General features: G+C 57.8%; 2 protein-coding genes across 5 annotated transcripts; one reads left to right on the forward strand and one right to left on the reverse strand.

Moving 5' to 3' along the window:
- Positions 1-372: 372 nt before the first annotated feature.
- On the forward strand, positions 373-12,773 carry SLC15A3 (solute carrier family 15 member 3). 2 transcript variants are annotated; one of them, XM_027114584.1, is made up of 8 exons: positions 373-1,020; positions 4,517-4,806; positions 6,665-6,812; positions 8,239-8,349; positions 9,054-9,222; positions 9,658-9,757; positions 10,677-10,835; positions 11,842-11,952. In XM_027114584.1, the coding sequence occupies exons 1-7, from the start codon at positions 463-465 to the stop codon at positions 10,813-10,815; spliced, it is 1,515 nt and encodes a 504-aa protein (XP_026970385.1). In that variant the 5' UTR covers positions 373-462; the 3' UTR covers positions 10,816-10,835; positions 11,842-11,952. The 2 variants fall into 2 exon arrangements, with proteins under 2 accessions (XP_026970385.1, XP_026970384.1); XM_027114583.1 differs by lacking the exon at positions 9,658-9,757 and adding an exon at positions 12,477-12,773 and having other exon boundaries at positions 381-1,020; positions 11,842-11,997.
- Positions 12,689-25,851, reverse strand: TMEM132A (transmembrane protein 132A). Of its 3 annotated transcripts, XM_027114582.1 has the most exons (12): positions 24,661-25,851; positions 21,990-22,204; positions 21,576-21,794; positions 20,489-20,820; positions 18,639-18,788; positions 17,407-17,605; positions 17,179-17,322; positions 15,917-16,119; positions 14,917-15,193; positions 14,378-14,569; positions 13,808-13,960; positions 12,710-13,089 (listed from the first exon to the last, which is right to left on the reverse strand). In XM_027114582.1, exons 1-12 carry the CDS (start codon positions 24,758-24,760, stop codon positions 12,982-12,984), a joined length of 2,292 nt encoding a protein of 763 aa, XP_026970383.1. In that variant the 5' UTR covers positions 24,761-25,851; the 3' UTR covers positions 12,710-12,981. The 3 variants fall into 3 exon arrangements, with proteins under 3 accessions (XP_026970382.1, XP_026970381.1, XP_026970383.1); XM_027114581.1 differs by having other exon boundaries at positions 12,689-13,960; positions 17,407-17,602; XM_027114580.1 differs by having other exon boundaries at positions 12,689-13,960.
- Between the last annotated feature and the right edge of the window lie 109 nt (positions 25,852-25,960).

Here is a 25,960-nt window from a genome sequence, read left to right on the forward strand (position 1 = left end):
AGGAGCGGAGGAGACAGCGGGGCGGTGGGGGCACAGGGAGCCCCTGTGGGAGGACCCTTGTCTCCGGAGTGTGGGCCAGGTGTCACCAGGGGAGGGGACAACGGTTAAGAAAAGACGACCAACCGGAGAGACCCGCAGAAAAGGAGGGGGAGGGGCAGAGACGAGGAAAGAGAAGGGTCGGCAGTGAGGAAGGGTGGAGGAAGGAAGAAGAGTTAGGGGTGGGAGGAGGGGAGAGGAGAGAATTAGGGAGCGGGAAGTAGAATCCGGGTAGCCCCAGAGGCCCCAGGGGGCGAGAAAGACAGGGAGAGGGGACAGGGGAGCAGAGGGGAAAAGGGAGAGGAAGGGGGGACCAAAAGGGGTGAGAAAGGAGGGAAGGGAGGAGAAGAGAAGAGGGAGGCCGCGGGGGAGGGCCGGAGGGCTGCGGACAGGGTGGGGGTCTGAGAAGCGCAGCGGGGGCCCAGGATGCCCGGGCCGCGCACACCAGTGGAGCCCCGAGAGTCCGGGGAGCGCCGGCCGCTGCTGGAGCGCAGGCCGCGGGAGCCCCGACGGTGGTGGCGGGCGGCGGCGGCCGCGGTGCTGCTCGTGGAGATGCTGGAGCGCGCCGCCTTCTTCGGCGTCGCGGGCAACCTGGTGCTCTACCTGAACAGCGCCGACTTCCACTGGGCGGGCGAGCAGGCGTCCCGCGCCGCGCTGGTCTTCCTGGGCGCCTCCTACCTGCTGGCGCCCGTGGGCGGCTGGCTGGCCGACGTATACCTGGGCCGCCACCGCGCCATCGCGCTCAGCCTCCTGCTCTACCTGGCCGCCTCCGGCCTGCTGGCCGCCACCGCCTTCCCCGACGGCCGCAGGTCCTTCTGCGGCGAGATGCTCTCCCTGCCGCTGGGGCCCGCCTGCCCTTCGCACGGCTGCCTGCACACCTCGCCCACCCCCTACTGCGCCCCCACCCTCTACGCGGTGTTGCTGCTGCTCGCCCTGGCCGCCAGCTCCGTCAGGAGCAACCTCACCTCTTTCGGTGCCGACCAGGTGAGTGACAAGAGGGCCCGCCCCGTCGGGAGGCCCGGGGCGTGCGGAGGGAAAGCGATGGACCCGGGAGTCAAGAGGCCCTGGCTGCCAGCCTGCGTGACCCCTCTCCGGGCCCAGTTTCTTTATTTGAAAGAAGCTGTGGGGTTGGGGGTTTGGGGGTGCGGACCCCTACAACAAAAACGATGGCACGATAGTGAACCATAGTTGGCCTTTGACTATGTGCCACTTTCAGTGTTTTAACTCATTTCGTCCTCTTAACTACTTAGAAGGTAGGTAGTATTTTTATGTCCATTTTGCGGAGTAGGACACTGGAGTTTCAGGATGTTTATCGGCCTGGCTGAGGTCTCATAGAGAGCAGGTCGAAGAGCAGGTTAGGGTAGCTGCACATCAGGCCCCACACCTTGGGCCCCATCTTTGTGTGTTGTAGAGATCTAGAGGCAGGCGGGAGCCTCTTCTTGCCAGCTGTGTCGGAGGTTGAGTCAGGCCCACGTGTTCAGATCCCAGCTCTGCCACTCACCAGCCAGAGGCACCTGGGCCAATACCTTAACTTCTGCGCCTTTTTCTGTACACTTTTGGACAGAACATGGCACATAGGAGAAATTCGATAGATATTTGTTAAATGAATGAGTAAATACTGTGTAATAACATGGCTATATTTTGATAGCTCTACTCAGTGGGCTATTAGACAGTAATTTTTAAAAATATGTAACGTGACTTGAACAAAACCGCATACAGTGTTAATGAGCAAAAGCAACGCAAAATTGCCTACAGAGTATGAGTACAGCCGCGTGAAAAGAGCAGGTGTCAACAAAAGGGGGAAACTGGAAAAAATTGTGACAGTAGTGTGATCAGGTGCCACCGGTCTAGTTGTACTTTTTTCCTAATTGCTTTAAAATGTTCTTTAATTGCATGTATTACAATCAGAAAGGGGACATTTTGGAAGGAATATTGCATCCAGCTGGCACCCACAATGCGGCATCCAACACAATCTCCGGAGTCCTTACCAAGGAGTGACTCATCCAGCCTGTTCGGATTCCTTTGATGATGGGGGATTCAGTGCCCCCAGGACAGCCCCGTCCATTTCTCAGCCACCACTGACCTTCCTGCAGACCAGGAGACCCCCAACATCTGCCAGTGGGAATCTCTCAGCTTCCCTTAATTCTTCTGCTCTTTCATTGACATCCCACTCCGCCCCCAGGTGCCCTTGACTTCATTGACCTCCAGAGGGCCTCAGCCACCTACTGCCTCCTGTCTGTCCCTCCTCTTGGTGGCAGAATTGGTCTCTCAGAGGCTCGGCCACTGGGTAGCATGGACTGTGGGTGGGGCCAGGCCAGGCTGGAAGGCTGCCTGGGGGTCTGGCCTGATCCCTAGGACAGTTCAGAAACACTAAAATGATTTGAGACAGGGATGGAATCATTAGATTAGATTTTTTTTTAATTCTTTTCTTTTTTTTTAAACCCCACATTTGTTTATTTATTTTTATTTTTTGGCTGTGTTGGGTCTTCGTTTCTGTGCGAGGGCTTTCTCTAGTTGTGGCAAGTGGGGGCCACTCTTCATCGCGGTGCGCGGGCCTCTCACTATCGCGGCCTCTCTTGTTGCGGAGCACAGGCTCCAGACGCGCAGGCTCAGTAGTTGTGGCTCACGGGCCTAGTTGCTCCGCGGCATGTGGGATCCTCCCAGACCAGGGCTCGAACCCGTGTCCCCTGCATTAGCAGGCAGATTCTCAACCACTGAGCCACCAGGGAAGCCCCATTAGATTAGATTTGAGTTCTTTAAAATGGCTCTGGTTACAGGGTAGGCAGTGGATGGGGGTAACACGAGTGGGCACACCAGAGCAGCGAGGGGGCTGCTGCAGAATTCCGGGGGGGCTGTCAGATGGGGGGTGCAGGTGGGAGGGGCTGGCACCATCTGGCAGACAGCCATACCCAGGAACTGAGTGTTTAACACACTTGCTGATTTCAGAAAGGGCCATCCATCATTCTCGACAAAGTGGCTGCTTATTTTGGGAGAGCTCATTTATATCCTGAACGGGCTGCCTGATCCTCCCCTTACAGTTGCAACTGTCATATTCATTTATATCCAGTTAATAAACGGAGTGCCTGCTCCTAATGGGACTTATTCAATTTTCTGCTTGAAAGTCTACAGCAAGGATTTTCAGTGAGTGAGAATTCTCAGCGAGTGGACAGGCCCCCCCCTCCTCATCCCCGAGAGGACCCCTCAGAATCTCCAAGGGGATGCAGTTTTAAGCGCACCTGTGTGGACTAAAAGTTTACATTTGGGAAATGAACACAATACCTAGTTACCTTTTTCCTCATGCAACTACAGAAATTAAAGCTTGATAAAATCTTAACTAATGGATATATGTATCTCTGGGTGGAAGGAGAATAATGGATTCTGAGATTTGGGGAGTTATTGAAACGGTGATGGGGTACAGAATCATTTATCTAGAGAGGTGACCTCCAGACATCACTGCTTTTAAAACGTACAGATGCCCGGGCCCTGCCCCAGATCTGCTGAGTCAGAATCTGGGACCAGGGTCTAGGAGAGGTATGGGCAGCCAGTGCAGTTGATCCAAGCCAGCAGACCGGAAGGGGGCCCGGGGCCTGGCTGTCGCAGATTGATCCAAATCCTGGGTAAAGATTTTCAGCTTTACTGCCCTTGCTGGGGGGCCCACATTTTTTTTTTTGCATCAGGCCAGAACCCGCTCTTGGGGCCGTGTCTGGGACCACTTCTGCTTTCCCTGATTATGCCAACTTTGTCTGACTGGGAGGCAGGTTGCGGTGGGAGCACAATGGAAAACTCCATTTGCATCTTCAAACTGCAGAGGAAATTTTCAATTAGACTTTAACTGTCCTTTCAGTAATATGCACAAATCCTAGGACCTGAGACCTTGAGTGGCTTTTTTCTGACTATGAAGGTGACGCCCAGTATGGATTGCTCAAAGACAAAGGGATAAATCAGCTAGAAATGAACAAAGGGGCACCAGAGACATCTGTTGTGTGTACTAGTTAGTGACAATAAACAAGCAATGTGTGGGCTTCCCTGGTGGCGCAGTGGTTGAGAGTCTGCCTGCCGATGCAGAGGACACAGGTTCGTGCCCCGGTCCGGGAAGATCCCACATGCTGCAGAGCGGCTGGGCCCGTGAGCCATGGCGGCTGAGCCTGCGCATCTGGAGCCTGTGCTCTGCAGCGGGAGAGGCCACAACAGTGAGAGGCCCGTGTACCGCAAAAAGAAAAAGAAAAAAGCAGTGTGTGTCAAGGGCAGGAAGAAACAGGTGTGTCAAAATGTCCTGATCATTAACAGGTGACTCCCCAGAGAAGGGTTTATTCATTCATTCAACAAATATTATTGAGCATCTATTTAGTGATCAGGATGAGGAAAGTGCCAGGACACCCACCCACTGATCCAAGAAGTGTCTCTGTGGGAGAGGGGGTGCAGGCACGCGGCAGGGTGCCCTCGCACCTCCTTGGGCCTCACTCTCACCCTTGCCCGGCAGGTGATGGACCTTGGCCGCCACGCCAGCCGCCGCTTCTTCAACTGGTTTTATTGGAGCATTAATGTGGGTGCAGTGCTGTCGTTGCTGGTGCTGGCCTTTATCCAACAGAACATCAACTTCCTGCTGGGCTACAGCATCATCGTGGGCTGTGTGGGCCTGGCCTTCTTCATCTTCCTCTTCGCCACCCCCAGCTTCATTACCAAGCCCCCCACGGGCAGCCAGGTGTCCTCCATGCTCAGACTTGCTCTCCAGAACTGCTGTCCCAGGCGGTGGCGCCGACACTCTGCCAGGTAAGGGGAGGGCTCTGGGCGAAGAGGCCACATGATTCAGTTTAAAGACATTCTGGATCAGCTCCAGGGGTAGCCCTTTATGATGACCAGCTCCCCAATGGGCTAGAGCTGCCCGCCATGACTGAGGATGCTGACGGAAGTCAGGGTGATGGTGGTGGTATTGGCAGTGGACTCACTGTAGAAAGTATGAGGATGTTAGTGGTCTTGACAGTGATGGTGGCGAGAAAGATAGGGATGGTGGTGTTATTAGCGACAATGAAGATAAATGCTGGCAATGGTGATAACCATGGCAGTAGAGTGGTGCTTATGAAGATGATCTACCAGTGAAGGTTGTTGGGATAGCAGTCTACGCTACCTGGGTATTAAGTATAAGAAAGGCTAAGGTGTCAGCCAAACTGGCTCCCTTTCCCATTAGCTGGCATTCAAGGGAGGAAGGTTCTGAATGGCCTTGCATGTGCACAATGGCTTCCTTTTGCCCCTCTCTTCCCTGAGTTAATTGACTACTTATGCTAAGCAAACCTGTCTCCAGACCTTGGACCCAGTTACAGCTCCTGTCAGTGGGATCTAGACGGAAAAGGTATAGAACATGCTTTCCCCCAACCTGGTGCATTGCTGTAAGGTTTTGTTTGAATGGTCCATTGCTGCCTAACTAACTATCCCAGAACTTAATGGCTTAAGCAACCACCTTTTTTTTACCCCTCAAAACCTTGTGGGTAACTGGGCTCAGCCGGACAGTTCTGCTTCTTATGGTATCACGGCGGGCTGCAGTCACTGAGGACTTGAAAGGGCTAGAACATCCAAGACGGCCCACATTCCCGGCTGGCAGTCAACGTTGTCTATCAACGAGGACACCTCGGCTCCCCTTCGTGTGCCCTTGCCCCCCAGGTGGCCGGAGCCTCTCCCAGCAGGGTATCTGGGCTGCAAGAGGAGGGAGCATTCCAAGAGGGAATGTTCCAGAGGGCAGGAAGTGGAAGCTGTCGGTCCCTGAAAGGCCTTTTGGAGGTTTGGAGTCCCAAAGCATCACTTCCTCCTCATTCTGTTGGTCAGTGCAGTCACAGCCCAGCTCAGATTCAAGGGCAGGGCAGCTAAAATCCACCTGCTAGTGGAAGAACAACGTCACAAACTGGGTGGGGAGAAGCTGATGGTGGCTGTCACACCACACCGGTATCGTCCCTTTTGGAATCTCAAAGGATGAGGCAAGGCTCTTGGGCAAGTAGGGATTAGAAGCCTCTCAGGACAAAGGGCAAAGGGTAAAGGGTAAAGGTTGATCTTTCCTGTCTCCTGATAATGTTCCCTCCACCCCTACCTCTCCATCCCTTGTTCTGTAGGGAGAGGGCTCCCACGTTGCCTGTTGAGGAGGATGGACTTGGGAGAGTGCGCTGGGGGGACTGGAGTGACAGCCTCTCTCTCTGAGTCAGGCACGGACTGGGGCTTCCCTGGCTCCCATGGCACACCAACACTACAAGCCAAAAAATCCCCCAAGACTCTGCTCGCCACAGCCTCTGGTCTTACTTCCCCCAGGACCCGAGAGGCCACAGCTCTAGGATGGAGTGGGTCTTGATCGCCAACTCTGCCACACGGATGGCAGTGATAGTATTGACAGTGGCAGAAAAATAATGGTGATAGAATGAGAACTCCACGGAGGGGATGGCTTTGGTGATGGTGATGACGGCAAAAGGGATGCCGATGGTGGAGCGGAGGACATGAGGGTGGGATTTCTGAGATGATGTCTGTGATAGGTTGTGATAGGGGAGTGGGATTAAAGTCGCGGATGATGGGGGAGGTGGGAAGGCGGCCATGGTGGTGGTGACAGGTGACGGTAGCAGCCATTTTATCTGCTGCCTCTATGGCCCCTCAGAGACCCTCCAGGCGCCCAGCTGCTGCCTCATCAGAGGTCTCCCCAGGCTGGCCCTTCCCCCCAAGAGGACATCGCCAACTTCCAGGTGCTGGTGAAGATCTTGCCCATCATGGTGACCTTGGTGCCCTACTGGATGGTATACTTCCAGGTCAGCACCCCCGCCCTTTCGCTCTGTGGGGACTCGCTCCCCAGGCCCCTCACTGGTCTCATCTCTCATGGTAGATGCTCAGGGTATGTGGAAAGGGGGAGGGGCTCACAAAGTGAACTGCTGCCACGTAGCAGCTGGGGTGGCGCCTGGAGCTAAGCCGTCCCAATAATTACACTCTGGGTGGTAGAGCACAAGGAACTCTGGAGACGGGTCTGAGGCCCAGTGACTGAATAAGTCACCCCATCTCTCCGGGCCTCAGTTTCCTGTTAGACTAGAGGCTCTAACAGTTCTGCAGCATTCAGATTCTCCGCCTTGGCAACGGAGGCCCAGAGAAGGTGTGTTGGTTGCCCGAGGCCCCACAGCAAGTTAGGGGCAAACTTAGTCCCCCGAGTGCTTTGCAACAGTGGTTCCCCACCCTGGCCGCGCCTCAGAATCCCCTGCAGAGCTTTTAAAAAATACAGATTCCCAGGTCCCACCGCAGACTACTGAAAGAGAATTGCTGGAGGAGTCTCCAGTGTAATAAACTTCTCAGGTGATGCTGACGCTTACCCAGGTCTGAAAACCGCTGCTTCCTGCCCACTCCCCAAGGGGAAGGTTACTGCAGTGAATGTGTGTGCGGGTGTGTGGAGGGTGGGCAGCAGCCTAACCCCAGCCTCTAATCCCCAGTCCACAAGGTCACTGCCTCTCACACACGCTCTGCAGGAACCTTGTTGCGAGCTGCAGAGGGTGAGGGTCATGCAGGGCCAGCCTGCTACGTGGGGGTGGCACAAAGGCCGAAGGTGTCTATGATGGGACATGCGTGTCCATGGTTGATCCCTAGTCGTACCAGTTGGCAGAATACTGACATCCTTCCATACCAGTCAGCAAACAGCTGCTGCCCTGAGCACCCCAAGTGCCCTCTGGCCCCAGGCCCTCCTGCAGGATTCTCCCAGAGCCCCCTCCCTCATACAGCAACTAATGGGATAACGGCCGGTATGGCGGGGAGCCCTGCAGCCTGCCCCTGCTGCTGTCCAGGGCCATTCTGGCGGGTCAGTGCCTACGCAGTCCCCAGTTGTGTCAACCTGTGGGGCTCAGCTTGGCCTCAGTGTCAGATGAGCGCTCCCTGCGGGGACAGCCATGCATTATCTTCCCCATGTCAACAAATATTTATCCACACTTACTCTGTGCCAGGCCCTGGAGACAAGAACGTGAGCCAGGCCAGCTGGGCCTGGGCTCTGGAGCAAAGCTGCACGCACAGCCCTCAGGCCTGGGAACAGAGCAAAGGAAACTCCCGGGGAGGGAGGAGGGTGGGAAGCTGGACGAGGGGACAACTGCCCGGCTGCCCTGTGCTACTGCGGAGGAATGCCTGCCTTGGAGCTGGGAGCATCCTGGGATGGAGGTGAGGCGGCCGTCTCTGTTCCAGCCTCACCTCCAGCTCTCTCGGCAGATGCAGTCCACCTATGTCCTGCAAGGTCTTCACCTCCAAATCCCGGACATCTTCCCAGACTACCCTGCCAACAGATCCGCGGCTCTGAGGGCCCAGGGCAGCGGCTACAAGGTAAAAGACACACATGTGATCAGCCCCCACTTCAGGCCGGGCTGGGGGCTTCCTCTAAGAAAAGGAGGAAATGAAGCTGCCGCCACACTCCCGTCCCCCAGCGGCACGGCATCCTCGGGATACAGGAAACGCACCTGGAGGCCCAGACATCCTGCCAAAAGGCTCAGGTGCATACAAGACTTAAGGTCAGCTTCACTCCCACCCACTGCTGCTCTGAAGCGGGCCTCACTGCCCAGTTTGCACCAGGCCCTCAGATCAGACACATTCGGGGCACTCTCAGCTCTACCCTGCTCCCTCCCTCTGTGGGACTCCTGGATGCTCACATCTCTGCCTTTCTCCAGGACTTACCAAACCAGTTCCTTGGCATCTCAGAGACTCTTAAAATCAAAGACCTTCAGAGCTGGCAGATAAATGACATACCTGCTACTAGACCTCCCTTCCTTGCCCATGGCAGACATCACTAATCTATCATGGCATTCTTTCATGCTGAGCCCATGAACATTCCAGGCAGCCACTACCAACTGACAGAAGTTGAAGGAACCTATTTGCCATCCCTGATCTAATCCATCCCCTAATTACACAGCCGAGGAGCGTGTAATCAGGGGAGGGGAAAGGACTGACTCTGGGTCGCCCAGGTCTCCGGACTCCAACCCAGAGCTCCTTCTGCTCTGCTAGCCTGCCTCTCTTGGTTCCTTCTTTCCCAGATCCCAGAAGCCTGGCTCCTCCTGGCCAACGTGGTGGTGTTGCTGATCCTGGTGCCTGTGAAGGACCACCTGCTCGATCCTTTACTGCTGCGCTGCAAGCTGCTTCCCTCGGCTCTGCAGAAGATGGCGCTGGGCATGTTCTTTGGTTTCACCTCAGTCATTGTGGCAGGTATGTCGGCCTGAGTGGAGGGCCTTGGGGAGGGGGCTGGCCTTTGTCTGGGGCTGGGGGGAGGCCGGCTCCACCAGGGGCTGATGCTGAAGCTGTGGGCCTGGGCCAAGTACACCCTCCACCCGTGGGTGCCAGTCTTGGCTTCTGGAAGATGTGAGCTGAAAGAGACCCTCCTCCTTGAGTCCAGCCTCCCCTCGTTTTGACAGATGAGGGGACTCAGGCCAAGAGAGGAAAAAAAGATTTTCCCCAGTGGGATGTACACTTTCTGAAGGCAGGGGATTTTTTTCTTTTTTATTCACTGCTATGAATAATGCACATGGGTGCTCAAAAAATGTGTTGAATGCATTTCCCAAAGACACACAGCCGTTTAGCAGTTGGCGGACATTTTTCAAAAAGTATCTATTATTTATTCTCTTCCCTCTTCCATTTCAAAAGGATTTGAAGGCTCTCATAGGAAAGAAGCTCTGGTAAAGAAGGCTTGCATTCTACTGCACAGACCTCAGCCCTTTTCACGTTGCGACTTAATAATCCTGAAGTTACTTAGTGTCTTTGAGCTTCATCTTTAAAATGGGGAGAGTAATTCATTCAGACCCTGTGCAGAGGCCAGGCTCCACCCTCATGGAATGTGGTCTAGCAGGAGGGTTGTGAGGATTAAACAAGAGGAAGTCAGTAAAGCACCCAGCACCATGCCTGGAACACAAGGAGCCAGAGGAATTAAAACTCAATAAGCAGTATTGTGTTGCCAAGTATGAAAACCAAACTAGATTCTTTTTCAGCTACATGCTTTAGTGCATTTTGTCCTATTTCATCCTCACAATAATCCTGGGATTTTGATTCCTACTTCTTGCATAAGGGAACTGGGTCTCAGAGAGGTTAAGTGATCGGCCCAAGATCACACAGCTAGCCAGTGGCAGGACCAGGATTGGAACCCAAGTCACCTAATTCCATATCTGGTGTTCATTCCACTAGAGCACAGCTGTCTTCTAAGCAATGAAGGGGGAGGAGATAAACTAAACTTGAAAGCCAGGTTAGAAACGCTATTGTAATACTTGACGCTGCAGTAGAGGAGTCGTATATCATGGGAACGGGGCTGGCTTTGAAACTAGACACGCTGGGGCGCAAATACAGCCCCAGTTACTTATCAGCTGTGTGACTCAGGGCTGATTGTTTAACCTAAATTTCTCTTTCTTACTTATAAGAATGCATATTAAATGCCTCGCCTATAACAGGCTCTCAGTTAACGAGAGCTGTTACGGTTATTGAGTGCAAAACCTAGTTCTGAGCTTCCTAGCAGCCAAGGCAAAAAGGGAAGAGATGGAGGGCCAGTGTTCTTTTCCTTACATGCTGCCTAGTCAATGACTGGCTACTTAGCGAATACCCACTACATGCCAAGCTCTGTCATGGGCTAAGCTGCCTACAGTGGGCCTGACTGTAGCCCCTCTCCCCACCACCAGGAGTCCTGGAGATGGAGCGTTTAGAGTACATCAGTCACAACCAGACGGTGTCCCAGCAGATTGGGCGGAACACATATTATGCAGCACCACTGTCCATCTGGTGGCAGACCCCTCAGTACCTGCTCATCGGGATCAGTGAGATTTTTGCCAGCATCCCAGGTATCCTGGACCCCTCCCCTGCTCTCGCATGGGTGATGGGCTCTGCCTGGTGGTGCCTCGAAGTCAGAGGTCTCACGGGCACAGCCTCTGGAGCTTGTCTGCACGGAGGAAGGCAGGGTTTTCTGAGCGGGGCTGCAGTCACCCCATGGGGACTTATCAGCACTGGTTTGTGCCAGGCACTGCGACAGGCAGTGGAGATTAGAGGTGAATAAGACATTCCCCACACCACCTGTCCCCACAGTCCCCCTGGTGCCATGTTCCCCACCCTCTGTGACTTTGCGGTTGCTGTTCCCTCTGCCTTCCCATTTCCCAGATTGGAAGTGAACTCCCATTTCCCCTTGAATTCCCAGTCTAACTGCCCTCTCCTCCATGAGGCCCTCTCCAAGGCCTCTGAGCAAAGGGGGTCCTCTCTGTCTTCCCTTTGTCCATGTGGTCCGGGGCAGAGGGAATGGGGCGGGGGAGACACTGGGAGATTTCTGAGGTTGAATCAAAATGATTTGATGATGGGGCTTCCCTGGTGGCACAGCGGTTGAGAGTCCGCCTGCCGATGCAGGGGACACGGGTTTGTGCCCCGGTCCGGGAAGATCCCGCGTGCCGCGGAGTGGCTGGGCCCGTGAGCCATGGCCGCTGAGCCTGCGCGTCTGGAGCCGGTGCTCCACAACGGGAGAGGCCACGACAGTGAGAGGCCCGCGTACCGCCAAAAAAAAAAAAAAAAAAAATGATTTGATGATGATGCTGAAGGTGGGCAGAGAGGGTGGGCAAGAGTGAGGATGAGGACGGGGCTTCTGTCACTGAAATGGGAGACCCAGGAGGAAGGGGAAGAGGGGTGACAGAGCAGTGTGGGAGCATCCAGGTGGAGGTGTTCAGGGGGGATGAGCAGGGCAGAGGCAAGGGGTCACCCAGGGGAAGCCAGGAGGGAGGCTTGGCTGGGGGAGGGGAGGGCTGTGGCCCAGCAGGCTCTGCTCCTCCACCAGCCCCTTGGGTCGTCCTTCCTCCCTCTCTGCAGGCCTGGAGTTTGCGTACTCAGAGGCCCCACGTTCCATGCAGGGCGCCATGATGGGCATCTTCTTCTGCCTGTCTGGGGTGGGCTCGCTGTTAGGCTCCAGCCTGGTGGCACTACTGTCACTGCCGGGGGGCTGGCTGCACTGCCCGGAGGATTCTGGTGAGTGTGGGAGGCCTCCCCAGGAATGGGACATGGGTGGAGGGCGACTTGGAAAGGTGATGCCAACTGCCAAGTGCTTTGACCCCAGGCAGATGGAAATGGCACGCTAGACTCAGTACGGGGCACTCGCCCAAACCTGGCCCAGCGCCCACAGCATGGTCCTGTCCTGAGCCTCAGGTACCCTAACCGTCCAAAAGGAATCAGTGAACTCAGCAGACCTCCAAGGCACCTTCCTGCTTCCGAACTCTGCCATTCTGGCTAAGGGTCACCTCTCTCTGTGGTACTTATGTTTTAAGCCCCTGAAAGAACAGCAAGCTACCAGGGCATTGTAGACACCACAGGAGACACCCAGGGCAGCCCGATGCTAGTGGGCTATCTGCCCTGTGTTTTCAGACCCCACCCGCTGCCCACTTTGGCTTCAGCTGCCAGCGCTGGGGGAGCCCTGCCCTGACCCGAATGCCAACCCCTCCTTTCCCCAGGGAACATCAACAAATGCCGGATGGACCTCTATTTCTTCCTGCTGGCCGGCATTCAGGCTGCGGCAGCCTTGCTGTATATCGGGATCGCTGGTCGCTATGAGAGGGTGGCCCAGGGCCCAGCCTCCCAAAGCTGTCCCAGGAGGGACAGTGGCTGAACACGGCCCCCACTCTCCGCTTGCCTCTCTCCCCCAACAGACAGCCGCAGGCCCAGCTGGGGTTTCCTTCTCAGTTTATTCTGTACCCAACATTAGGATGAAATGGTTCTCATAAATATGGGCCATGAGCCCTTCCTCACGACCATGGTCCATGACAAGGGGCAGGGCAGAGGGGGCCTGGGTGGGAGTCCTTGCGAGGGACCAGGCAGGGGACTCGCATCAACAAGCACCAGAGGATGAACAGGAGGCTGCCCAGGCGAGAGGCCCACGGCGCCGGGCCAGGCAGGCCGGGGAGGGTCAGGAGCTGCCCCGGATCCGCTCCATGTAGCTGCGCAGCTCCTCGGGGTCCTTCAGCCCCATGTCCTCACACACCCAACGGATGTCCTCCTCGCCTGCCACCAGGATGGACTGCACGGCAGGGGCCCCCCCGGGCTCCTCCGGCAGCTGGGCTGGGGGTGCTGGCGCAAACGTCACAAACTCTACTCGCTTCCGCCGCCCCCCCGCTTCCTTCCTGGCCAGGGTGCTCGAGGAGCTGGGGGTGCCCCCGGCAGGGGCCTGGGCCAGGGTCAGGGCCTCCCCTCCTCCCCCACTCTCGCAGGGGCAGCCCCCCTCCCCCTTGGGCAGGCCAGGGGACTGCCGATCCAGCTGGCGGCTCAGGTCCTCCTGGTCAGTGCCCAGCCAGACCCAGTTGTGGGGCTGGGGGGCGGCAGCACTGTCGGGGGGCTCCTTGCGCTGGTAGCGCAGCATGAAGACCACACCGTTGACCAGGAAGATGAGGATGGCCAGACAGAAGATGCCCAGCAGGGCGTACATGCCCAGCTCTAGTTCAGTGACCCGCTGCGGGGCGGGGACCATCTCCTCGTCTTCTTCCGCCTCCTCCCTAGCTTCTGCCTTCTCCTTCCCGGCCTCCTCTGCTGCCTGCTCAAACTTGCGCCTCACATCCCCGCCGCCCCCCACACTGCCTGCCGCCCGCCGTTCTCCACCCACGCTGGCCTCTGGGGCAGCTGAGCTCTGAGCGGGGCTGGATGGGAGGGCAGGGGCTGGGGTGGGAGCGGGGGACAGCCCTAGCCAGGCGGTGCCAGAGGCCAGGGGCACACGGTGGCGGCCCCGGCGGCAGGGCTCAGGCGGGTGCAGAGCCACATGCAGGGGCAGCCCCTTGACGCCCGCCCCACTCACCACCACCCCGAGTTGGGCACCCCGCTCATAGGCTGGCAGCACAGCGCCGGGCTCCTCGGCCGAGACGGACAGTCCCAGGTCACGGTGGTTGTAGAGCTCAGCGGGGGCCAGGGTGTGGTCAGAGAAGGACAGCCATAGGGAGAGGGCCACCTCCTGTCGGGCACACAGACACAGGCAGAGACACGCCAGGGCACGCACGCATGCACACAGAGACCACTCCCACAGAGACAGGCCACACGGAGGAGGAGAGACCAGAGAGAAAACAGACACAGGCAGAGGGACAAAACACAGGGAGAGAGGGGACATGCGTCAATCACCTGTCTTCCACTCTGCCCTGGGGTCTGAGTCATCGGGAGGGTCCTCAGTTAGAGCCATCTAATAACCTCCCACTGCCACACTCCAGCCAGTCACTGCTTGATCACCTCCAGCCGCAGAGAGCTCACTACCTTACAGGGAGTCAGTCCTCATCCCGAAAACCCTAAGGTGAAGGGTGGAGGTACCTCCCATCCCCCTGTTATCAACCCCCAGCTGGAGATGTTGACCTCATCCCCCTGACCCCCCAGCTGTCACCTGCTTTGGGGCAGGAAGGGCTGACTGTGCCCAGCACGTGGCTGTGACCTCCCCGGGGTGGGCAGTGCCCCGGCTTAGGGCAAGTGAGATGCCCATCACTGGCTGCACCCGCAGCTCCAGCACCGAGACCTTGTCATCCGTCACGGCCAGCACCTGCTCCCCCAGGATGGAGTCAGACAGCGGGGAGCGCACCTGAGGGTGAGAGGGAGTTGGAAGTGTGGGGGGGGCCCTCGTACACAGACAGCCTCTGCCCTCTGAGAACCCAGCACCCTTACAAAGGGATCTGGTTTGTGCTCCCAGCATCTGCACAGGCTGCTTTCCCACCCGTAGCACCACAAGACCTGGCTCCCACATACCCAACCCCAGCCCTTCATACTTTGAGGACTTCCTCCGTTACACGGGCCGCCCTATTCTGACCCAATCCCCAACCCCCCTGGGTTCATACCTCCCCAGGTACACCCTGGGCCTTCCGACACTCTTCACACCTGACCATTAACATTATGGGAGTCACCTACACCCTTTTCAGGCCGTCTGCTCACCTCGATGGAGGTGATGCCGGGCTCCCGGCCCACCAGGACGCGGCCTCCCTCCAGCGAGGCGACACTCGGGTCCTGCACGCGGGCGTGCGGCGCCACGAGGTGGGACACGTCCAGCAGCCAGTCCGGGCCGAGCAGGTGGGTGAGGCGGCGGCCGCCGTCCAGCGGGTGGGCCGCGAAAGGGACGAGGAAGCGCACGCCGGCGCGCTGGTACTGCAGGCGGCAGCCGCGGACGCGCCGCTCGGCCTCCTCCGCCCCTGCCGCCTCGGGCTCCAGCACCCTGCGGGGAGCGGCGGCCCGGGGGCGGGGCGTCAGCGCGGGCCCCGCCCAAGGGAGGCCCCCGGCTCCTAGTGGGCGCACGTTCCCCAAGCCCCGCTCGCAGCTGCACCTTCGTGGCCAGGTCCTTCCACCCGCAGGCGCCGCGCCCCAGTCCCATTCCTGACTGGTGCCTTTGCCTATGCATCGAGCCGGTCTCGCCCTCCTCTTACTCCTAATTGGAACTCTGGTTATGCGTGACGAGACCCTCTCTTAAGGGGGAGACCCACGGTGCTCGCTCTCTGGAGGGCCTGGGAGCTCAGATTCCAGAGGCCTGAGGCCACCTCGTCCTTGCGCTCTGGTGGGATCCCCTCAATATTTACTAAGTGCCATCTTAGGCTTTGAGGACACAGCAGGCGACAAAATAGACAAAATCCCCTCCTTACATGCTAGGGGAGGAGTGTGGAGGGTAGTCAGACTACAAACAAGATTAATCAGATCACGTGGTATGTTAGAAAGTGATACGTACTATAGAGAAGTAAGACAGGGAAGGAGGAGAGGAGTGGAGGTCGGCAATCACAAACAGCGGTCGGAAGCTGGGTGATGATGGGCGGGCAGGGGGAGAAGCAACCGCAGGCAATGGGGCAGTTTTTCAGACCCCAGCTCGGGCTTATGGCTGTGTCCCCTGCACCCTCAGTCCCAGAGCGACTTCGCCAAGGCCTGCCAGCTTCCCCAGGGCTCCACCTACCCTTCCGCTGGGCCAGGTACCCTCCAGCCTCGGACCTGCTCGAGGGTGGTGTCGGTGAGTTCGATGTGCAGGGGCAGCAGCGGGGCCCACACGGTCAGCCGCAGCGAGGCCCGCAGCCGGCGCCACCAGAAGTCCACCCGCACCCCCCGAGCACCCCGGCTCTCCTTGCCAGCCACAAACACAGTGTCACAGGCCTCGGACACCTGTGGGAGGGCAGAAGACAGGGGGTGGGCGCAGCCACCTGGGACAGGTATGGACCGGGGGGCATCTCTTGACCCCCATACCATAAGAAAGGGGTACGGTTGAAATTCATTATGTATTTTTCTGTAACGCGTGTCCTCAGATTAAGATTTCCCCACGCGGCCGAGATCCATTCCCCTGGCAGGAACGGCCCTTCCCTGAGCTCACCTGGGGCTCAGCTGGGGGAACTGGCTATCTGCACAGGACAAAATCTTTCTCCTGGCAGAGGAGGGTTTGAATCCACAACTCTGGCTCCTCATTAGTGCTGGCCCCTGGCTTGGGTGCCGGAGCCACCAGGTACGAGTGGGTAGGCAGAGGCTGAGGGCAAGGCAGACCTATCCGTCCGTGAACCCTCAGGTAGGAACCACTTACACAGAGGCAAAGTGCTGGCACAGGTAGCCAAAGACACCTCCACTCAGGCGGCCAGAATTTAGGAAATGCAGGCCCTGGGCTGCCCCTCTGAGGGGAATTCAAAATGGGGAATGTTGCCCTGCCTTTTTTTTAACCTCATGGGTCATTATGAGGCTCCAATAATAATAGTTGTCTTTACTTTTACCATTCGATAATGACTGTATTGTATTATGATTATGACAGCAGCCCCTGCTCTCCGCTGGATACTGTCTTAGAGTGCTTTTAATTCTTACAACATCCCTAAAATAGATTCCCATTTTAAAGCTTAGGAAACGGAGGCTCAGAGAGGTTGAGACTTGTCCACAATCACACAGCTAGCTGATAAACAAAGATGGGTTTCAAATGAAAACTTTCCCACCATAAAGTACATGCTCTTAACTCTCCCACGTCAGTTCATTTGCCAGTGCAGTAAGAACGTGAAAGTGCCTAAGTTGGGGGTTTGGGGGTTGCACAGCTCCCACTTGACTCTGGAGAGAGTTGGTGGGACCAAAGCTGTGGTCCCCCTCATGAGGTTACTGGTGTCAAGAAAAAGCTGTTCTCTTGGGGACCTGAGTGGGGAAGGAGGAACGCTGTGTGCGCCACGTGTACACAGACGCATACGTGCCACTCACCTGCAGGACCTGTGTGTTGGCTGACTCGCAGCCGATGTGCTCTGTCACCTCCACCAGAGCTCCGCCACTGTCCACGGTGACAAGGCGCACAGGGACATGCCGCGGCACTCCAGTCAACGGCGCCGTGTTCACCAGCTCCTCAGCCTGGGGGTGCAGGAGGAGCTCAGCCCCAAGCTCTTCACCTCACTTGGCCCCCAGCCTGGCTGGGAAGAGCTGGGGACCCCTTACCTTGGCCAGTGGGACGAGGGCTCTTATGTCCCGCTCCGACACCAGGATCTCCCACACCATTTTGTCCTTCTCCGCTTCGGGGGCCTGGCCTGGGTACTCCAGCTGCCATGTGACAGGGCGAGTGACTGCCACGCCCCCACTAGTGCCATTCTCCACCAAAAAGTCCACCCACAGGAACTCGGACAGTTCAAGGGGGCTGCTGGCCAGAAGAGAGAGAATCTGAGTGCTTGAGAGCGGCCAGGCACTGTTGTGAGCACTTCCTGTATTCATGAGGTAGGTCCTACGATTATCCCCATTTTACAGATGAGGAAACTGAGGTCTGGAGGTTATGTAACTCGCCCAAGGTCACACAGCAAAAAGTGGAAGGGCTGGGATTAAACCCAAGCATCCTGGCTCCAGAGCCCAAGTTCTTATCCACTCAAGATCCATGAAGCCACTTTACCAACCCCTAGAACGCTCGCTGGCTCTCCTGCCTTCCTGGGCCCCCCGCACTCAGGCCTCTGTCTTCCACAGCCGTTGGGGTGACATGAAGCACCAATGTCAATTTCTACCAAGTAGGAAGATTCACTTCCCGGTCCCAGAACTGCCACTTGACACCCTGAATAATAAATTACCTCACGGAACCAGCCTAGATGCTTGCTGGGTGGTACCTTATTTTCACAAACCCTAAGGGATGCATCATTATTCCCATTTCACAAGTGAGGAAACAGAGGCTCTGGTGGGGTAGGGCGGGGGCGTGCTGAACTGGCTTGCCCAAGTTATTTATCCAAAAAGTGTCAGAACTAGGATTCAAACAGGGGCTACAAAGCACATGGCCTTGACCCAGACTCAGGGCATGAATAAGAAGAGTTCATCAATGTTAAGAACTGCAACTGGGCTTTGGGGGGAATATTAGTGGCTGGGAAAAAAGGGACCCATTTGCGGGTAGTGGGAGGCAGGGTAGTGGCAGTGAGGGTTGTGACTGGGCGGCCAGGATAGACTGTCATCACCTGGATTAAGACTCACAGACACTCACTGTACCTGGCACGTACCTGGGGATGGATAGATAGTAGCTGAATGAACAAAAGATATATCTGCGTTGTGCTGCTTCCTCGAAGGAGTCTGCTCTTGTGCCTGCCTACATGGGAATATGGGGGCCGGCAGCCCCCTCCCCTCGGGCCCCCTAGATCTGCCCACTAGCACTCCAGTACCACCCCTCCCCGCTCCACCCCTCGTGGGAGGGAAGCACCCACCTGGAGTCCGGCCCCGCGGGCCTGTCCTGATGGCAGGTGATGAGCGTGGTGTGGTGCTTGGAGCCCTTGAAGCGGTCCAGCTTGGCGGTCCAGAGGGCTGGCTGGGCTGGGCGGGCAGCTGTCACATACAGCCCCTTCTTTACCTTGATCCTGGGGAAGGGGACACAGGTCCAGTTTGTCAGGGGGCTGCTGAAGCGTGGACTGGATCAGAGCGGGAAGATAAGGGACTCCAGTGTGAATCTCCTCCTCGCCATCCTCTGACCCAGAAGGACCTCATCTCATTGCAGGTCCTGCCACACAGCTCTCCCCCATTCAAAGACCACTTATGACTCCCCACTGCCCACAAGGTCAAGTCTTAGCCTGGCATCCGAGGCCCTCCAGGGTCCGGTCCAGTTTCTTCTTTGGCTGTGACATCTCTCCACGCACTCTTAGCTTTAGCTGCACCCGAAGTACACGAGCACGACGCCCTTCATGCCTCTAAGCCTTTGCTCAGGCTGTACCTTCAGCCTGGTCTGCCCTTCCTTTCTTCACCTGCTCATTCTTCAAGTCTCCAGCAACACAGATACCATTTCCTTTAGAAAGCTCTCCCTGTGGCAGGATGAATTTCCCCTGCCTCCATCCCCCTAACCCCAGCCCCTGCAGCACTTTGTACCTTCATCAGAGCATATAATCCAGTCCCTGCCCATCCAGTCCCCTTCCCTACCACTAGGGGTCCCTTAGTGCCAGAGGGGGATGGGGCCTTGCTCTTTTCTGAAGGTCCCGAGTAGAGACACAGGGCTTGGCATATTTTAAGTGTCTAGGGAGATCTAACGATGATACGAGTGAGAGAGGAGGGCATGAGAGACAGGGAGATGCGACGGGCACCTGTGAGACACAGGGATGGGACACACACAAACCCCATTATGGGGTAGGCAAGTCACGCCCTGCAAATCCTTGGCAGTAGTAAGATTGGGGTGGGGGGGACTTCCCTGGTGGCGCAGTGGTTAAGAATCCGCCTGCCAATGCAGGGACACAGGTTCGAGCCCTGGTCTGGGAAGATCCCGCATGCCACGGAGCAACTAAGCCCGTGTGTCACAACTACTGAGCCTGCACTCTAGAGCCCCATGAGCCACAACTACTGAGCCTGCGCACCACAACTACTGAAACCTGCGCACCTAGAATCTGTGCTCCGCAACAAGAGAAGCCACCGCAATGAGAAGCCCACGCACCGCAACGAAGAGTAGCCCCCGCTCGCCACAACTAGAGAAAGCTCGCGCGCAGCAACGCAGACCCAACGCAGCCAAAAATAAATTAATTAATTAAATAAATTTAAAAAAAAATTGGGGTGGGGGATGGCTGGGGGTGGGGCACTTCCTGAAGAAACAGACACAAAAGGAGGGCCTTCCTATGGGGAGGAGCCAGCTCTGTCCAAAGGCTAAGGACCCATGGTGAGGGTGGTAAGAGGGAAAAGATGCAGATGAATGGGACTAGGGCAAATACCTCTGCCAGGCATCTGAGCATTAACCACTCCCAGGCACTGCACTTTCCAGTTTTTAAGCCCTCTCCCGTTTCCCCTCCCTGGAGCCGCAACTGCCCTGTGGGTAACGTTAGCCCACCGGACAAAGGAGTCTCAGGGAAGCGCCAGGGGAGGGCAGCTTCCTCCTTCTGATTCCAAGTTCAGGGCCGTGCCCAGTCGCCGGGTCCTGCCTGCTGCCAGGGCAACCACAGTGCTTGGCCTGGAGTGGGTATGGCGGACCCATGTTCTGCAGAGGTCAAGGATTCCACTGAAGACCCCAAGAGGAAGAGGTACCTGCGCAGTCTTCCTGCAGAGGTTCCGGCCTCTGACCCGCCCCCAGGGGCCCGGTGCTCACCGCAGGGTCAGGACGCTGGCTGTGAAATTGTGTTGAAGCAGGAGGGTGGCACTGAAGAGCTGGCCGGGCCGCACGGGCATGTCAGGCACCCGCAGAGTCACTGCCTCATCCAGGGGCACCTCTTGGTACTGTGGGGGGTCCGCGGGGCGCAGCTCCACGTCGCCCACTGGGAGGGCCTGCTCTCCAGGGTCCTCCTCCCTGCCGGGGCCGCAGCCCCCAGGGCCCTCGGCTGCCGGCTCCAGTGTGTAGGACAGCTCGGCCCGTGTGGCCGAACCCTGGGAGAACCAGTGGGAGGGGAACTCCAGCTCCACTACACAGGCGCCCAGGGATGGCTGCAAAGACACAACGGCCATGGTCAGCGTGGTGGGGGAGGGGAGTCCCAGCACCCAGGGCGGGAAAGCCAGAGCTGCAGGGGTCCCTGAGAGCAGGGCCAGCGCGGGCCACAGGCGCATGCCACGTGACACAGCCAACTGGCAACGCGACTGAGGCTAGGTCTCAGAACGCGTCCACTGGCCGTTCTTCCACCTTTGGGAGCGGTTTCATTCCACGGGGAATCAACCCCAACGCCTGCCCCTAATCACACTCCAGGATGGCCCTGACGACCACTCAGAATCCTCAGGCTTCTCAGAATCCCACAGCCCACAGAACACCTCTCTCCAGCGGAACCCTGTGCTAGACTGCGAAAGAGCAGGAAGTCCAATAATAAAAGGAATGCGAATAATACAACACTGGCTGAGGGATTGCTCTTGTGCCAGGCATTGGGCCAAAAGCTATTCTTGCACCCGTCTCATTTATTCTCCATTCCAACTCAATATGAGGTAAAAATTGTTATTATCCCATTTTACTGATGAGGAAACTGAGCCTCAGAGAGGTTACGTTACTTGCCCAAAGTCACGTACAATGGACTGAACTCCTTAAGGGGGCCTAAATAAGAGGGACCCGCGAAAGCCAGCAGAGCAGGAATGGAGTCAGGTGGTCCATGACCTCCAAACCTCCCGGGAGTGGTGAGCCCTCTCTTCCCTACTCCGGGACCACCCTCTGGTGGACACAGCAGCAGGGCCAGCCCAGGTGGGGCCCTCACACTCACCTGGAAGCGGCAGGCTTGGTGAGCAGTGCCTGCAGGGTGTGTGGCGTGGAGCCGGGCACAAGGCAGGCTGCCAGGCCCCGGGGGCCAATCCTGCCCTTTGAGGTGGAAGAGGACGCGGGCGTGGGGCTCCGCTGGAGTCACAGCCGCTTCCACTGACACGGCCCGCACGTCCCACGGGACTGGCCGTTGGTGTGGCTCAGTGACCCGAGGGGGGACCACCTGGAGGGAAAACGGGGGTGCTCAGCAAAGCAAGGGGTGGGGAGAAGCAAAAACTCAGGCTGGCAGGAGACAGCCTTTACGGGCCTCCATTTCCCCCCTCTGGAAAATGCGGAGCTCAGCTAGGGCTGAGCGACACACAGCAGACCTTGGCTCTGAGTCCGGTTAGCCCAGGAGACTCTGGTGGCCCCTCCTTACCTGCTGAGTGGCGAAGGGTGGGTAGGAGGCCCGGAGAAGTGGCTGGGCCCTGGGCCAGGGCTGCAGGAGCAGAAAGGTCTCAGATCGGGAGCCCAGAGAGGAGTTGGCAGGTGGATAGTGGCCCACCTGCTGCACACGGAAGTGCTCGGGGGCATCCAGGAGCTCCAGGGCCGCCGGCAGGTAGACTGGGTCCAGGGGGTCCTGGTCACAGTCCACTGAAGAGGGAGAAGGGGGAGGGATGGTGACAGCTTTAAGGCAGGCAGGGGCTGAACTCAGCTTTGTCCCGGGGCACAGCAGTGGTGAGCGATGGACGAAGAAAAGGGTTGTAACTGTCCCATCCTCCCAGGGTGTCGGGGGGAGTCTCCCCATTTCACAGATGAGGTAACTGGGACCAGGATTTGAATCTACATCCAGGACCGACTGCCAGCTTCCGAGTCATTCCTTCTTCTGCCTTCCACAGACCCAGGCCTTCCTCACGCCAGTAGAACCTTCCCAATGTCTCCTCCTCCCCCATTCCTGCCCCCTACCTACCTGCCTCTGACACCAAGGCATTTGTGGGGTACAGACCTCCCCAGACAGGGTCTATGTAGTAAAAGATGGTGTTGAGGTGAGCTTCGTAGAAGTAGAGACCGTTTCTCAGCCCCTGGGTCCTTGGCCAGACTCGGCTGGGCATCCCCACCCCCACCCCCGCCTCCCTCTGCATCATCACCATGGCAACCTTGCACTGGTTCCCCGAACTTGCTGCCTTCTACCCCATCCCAACTGGGTATTGGAGTGCAAGTCTAGAATGGGGGAGGGGGGCGGGAACCATAAGCTTGGGGAGAGAGTCAAAGTATTCAACCAACAGTCAGAAGGGCAAAGGATCCCTAAGACCATATTAGGTTTGTATCAACTGACTATTAGTTAGCCCTAAAAATAATAGTTAACATTTTTTGACAGAAAGCTATATGTTGGCTACTATTTTAAATACTTTACATGTATTAACTCTTTCGGGTTTTGTAATAGCTCTGAGAACTAGGTTCTATTAGTATTAATCCCATTTTATGGTTGTAGAAAATGAAGCTGAGAGGTTCAGGGACTTGCCTGGGGTCCCACAGCAGGAACGTGATGGAGCTGGGAGTCAGAGCCCAGGCACCAACCATTACACACCCTGCCTCTCCACCCTCCACCTCTCCACCCTGGGCTGCTTTCCACCGTGCACCCTGTGGGCTTCATTCCCTAGAGTGTGGGTCTCTCCTCCTCTGCTGGGCAGCGCCTCCCTCCAGGGTCAAGAGTCACTGTCACCTTCTTAAGGAAGCCCCCCTTGATTGCGTGCCCTCCCACCAGTCCCCTCAGTCTTCTGCGCCCCTGAATTAGTTATCTTCCTGTCTGTCGGCTGGGGGCCTTGTCTTACTCATCCCAGCATCCCCCATCCCTGGAGAGGATGTTCTGGGAGTCTGGAGACCTGTGTTTACGTCCTAACTCTTCCTCGATTAGCCTTGGGTCAGCCATTTAACATCCTGGAGCCTCAGTTTCCTCACCTGTAGAGCGAGCGAGCATTTAGTGACACGGTGGACAGGGGAGGGCTTTGTAAACCGCGGTGCGCTGTGTGGAGGAGGGATTATTGCTGCTGCATAATAGATGTGACAAGGCTTTCCTCTTCTCTCTGTGTGAGGGGTTATTAGGGCTCCTGCTGGGTCCCCTGGGGAGGGGAGCAGGTGGCTGAAAGCAGCCCTAGAGCCAGTTCGCTCTCAGCCCCACTGCTGGGCTGGGGGACTTGACGGTTTCAACCTCCTTCTGGGCCCTCCCCAGCAAGGAGCATGTGGCTGAGAAGCTCCACTCCCCGCGACCCCCACCCCCAAGTGTAACAGGTGAGTGACTATGGCTCCCTGGGGGCAGACCCTGGCTTCTGGTTCTTCTCCTACTCCATACTCTACTGCCTGGATAATTACAAGATGCTCTGTGGCCTGACTCCCACGGACTCGCATCACTCAGAGCTCAGCTCTCTGGTGGGGGGAGGGGGCAGAGAATGCCTCGCTCTCCGTGGCATCCTCCTCCACCTAGCAGCCTCAGCCCACGACAAGGGCAGTCGGCCCCCCACGCAGGGGCACAGGGGAGGCGCTGCCCCTTCCTCCAGTGATCTCCATACTCAGGAAGGCACCGATGAAGTAATTCCAAGGTCAAAGAGCTCCTTGGGGCAGGGGGAAGGCGGCTGCGGATCTCGCAGCCTGGGCAAAGGGGCTGCTTCCCGTTCCGTGGGGGCTGGGTTGATGGTTACGGGGAGGAGGCCAGGAGCCACGGGGCTACAGCTCTCTGTACCGCAGATTAGGGAGCTGGTGTGTGCGGGACAGGGGGCAGCCAGGTTAGACGTCGCGACTGGAGGGGAAACTCGTGGAAGGTGCGGGGACACGGCGAGGATGGGGGGAAGACGGTGAGAGCCCGGGGACCCCGCTGGCCTTGGGTCAGGAAGAAGTTGCCAGGTTATGCAAGTGAGGAAAGCCAGAGGCGCGAGGCTGGGGGCCGGATCCCAGGGATAAGACCTCTCCAACCCTCAGGGCACGCTGCGGGGCGACCCGGCTCGGGGTTTAGTCCCAGAACTCGCGGGTTCCCGGCTCCCGAGCATCCCTCGCGCTCGGCCTCTGCTCGGGCCCGGCTGCCCCTCGCCCCGCCCCGCCCCTCCCCTCCCGCTGACCTCTCACGACGTCCAGGACGAGGGCCACCAGCAAGCAGAGCCAGGGGCCGCAGGGCCCCCGGGGAGCCGCTGCCACGCGCCCCGCCATCCAGACGTTCATCCTTCCCACTCAGGGCCGGGACTAGGCGGGCAGTTCAGGTGGCCGCGGTCCTCCCGGCATCTCCCGGCCCGACCCGGCCGGCTGGGTCCCCGCCGCCCGCCAATCCGCGGGCCCGCCCGCCCCGCGGCTGCAGTTCCCAGACAATGGAGCGGGAGCTAGAGCTGGAGCAGGAGGGTGGGAGGGAGCGAACACGGCTCACGGGCTGCCCCTCAGCCCTGCCGGGTCCTAGTGCCCTACGGATGCCGAAGCCCCAAGCGCCCCCGTGCTAGAGGTCGGGCAGAAGGCCACTTCCCCGGGGACCGACTTGCCTCTGCCAAAAGGGACACGACGACGTGTTCGGTTCGCTCCCTTTCGGAAGCTCCTGACCAATGAGGAAAAAGCACCTCCTCTGCCTCACCCCCACCCCACAAGCAGCTCTCCTATAAAGGCATCTGACTCTTGAACCAGAACCAGAATTGCGGGGGGCGGGGACGTAGAGAACCGAGCTCGGGGGTGGAGAGGGGATGAGAGGGGCCAGGAGGGCCAGGTGACAACTACTCTGACAGAGGAAGAGCCCCAGATGCAGGCAGCCCCATCCCTGGGAGAAACCTGTGGGTCTATGAAGAGGGAGGGCTGCTCTCTTTGCTGAGGGAAGGCCTGCCTCCCAGATCCGGCCTCTGGGCGCAGCCTTGCCCGCCAGGCAGCCTTGGGAGAGGTCCAGAGCGGGGCACCTGGCTGCACGTTAGCCTTTCCTGGGCGGCTTAAAAAGGAAAAACCACACCCAGGCCCCTCCCCGAAATGCCTGATCCAATCTATGCACCGGGTTGAGAACCGCGGCGCAGAACTCCTGTCTGGCGGGGAAGCAGGGAGGGCAGGCAAGCCTCTCTCTGGCTGGGGGCCAGCCTTCGCCACTCCTGCACACAGGGCTGGACGGGGTACCCTCCTCCCCCTCCCCCACAAGAACACTATTGCCACAGAGCTGGTCAGTCCTGGAAGTTTGGTAATGGGGGCGCGTGCCCTCCTCATTCCTCACACCCCTGGAGGGAAGGGTGACTGGTACCAGCCTTCTTTCGCACTCCTTTCCTTTCTCCCGCACTCCCTTCCTTTCTCCCGGCTTCACACTACCTGACACCTGCAGGGAGAAGTCGTGAAAGCTGAGCAGCTCCACAGAAATGGGTTTAGCTGGAGAGAAGGCACTCAAAGCAAGCCAGACTTTGAGCA

The sequence above is a fragment of the Aethalodelphis obliquidens genome, unplaced genomic scaffold, assembly GCF_003676395.1.
Source record: "Aethalodelphis obliquidens isolate GAN/ISIS:26980383/991018 unplaced genomic scaffold, ASM367639v1 scaffold14, whole genome shotgun sequence".
NCBI classification, from domain to species: Eukaryota; Metazoa; Chordata; class Mammalia; order Artiodactyla; family Delphinidae; genus Aethalodelphis; species Aethalodelphis obliquidens.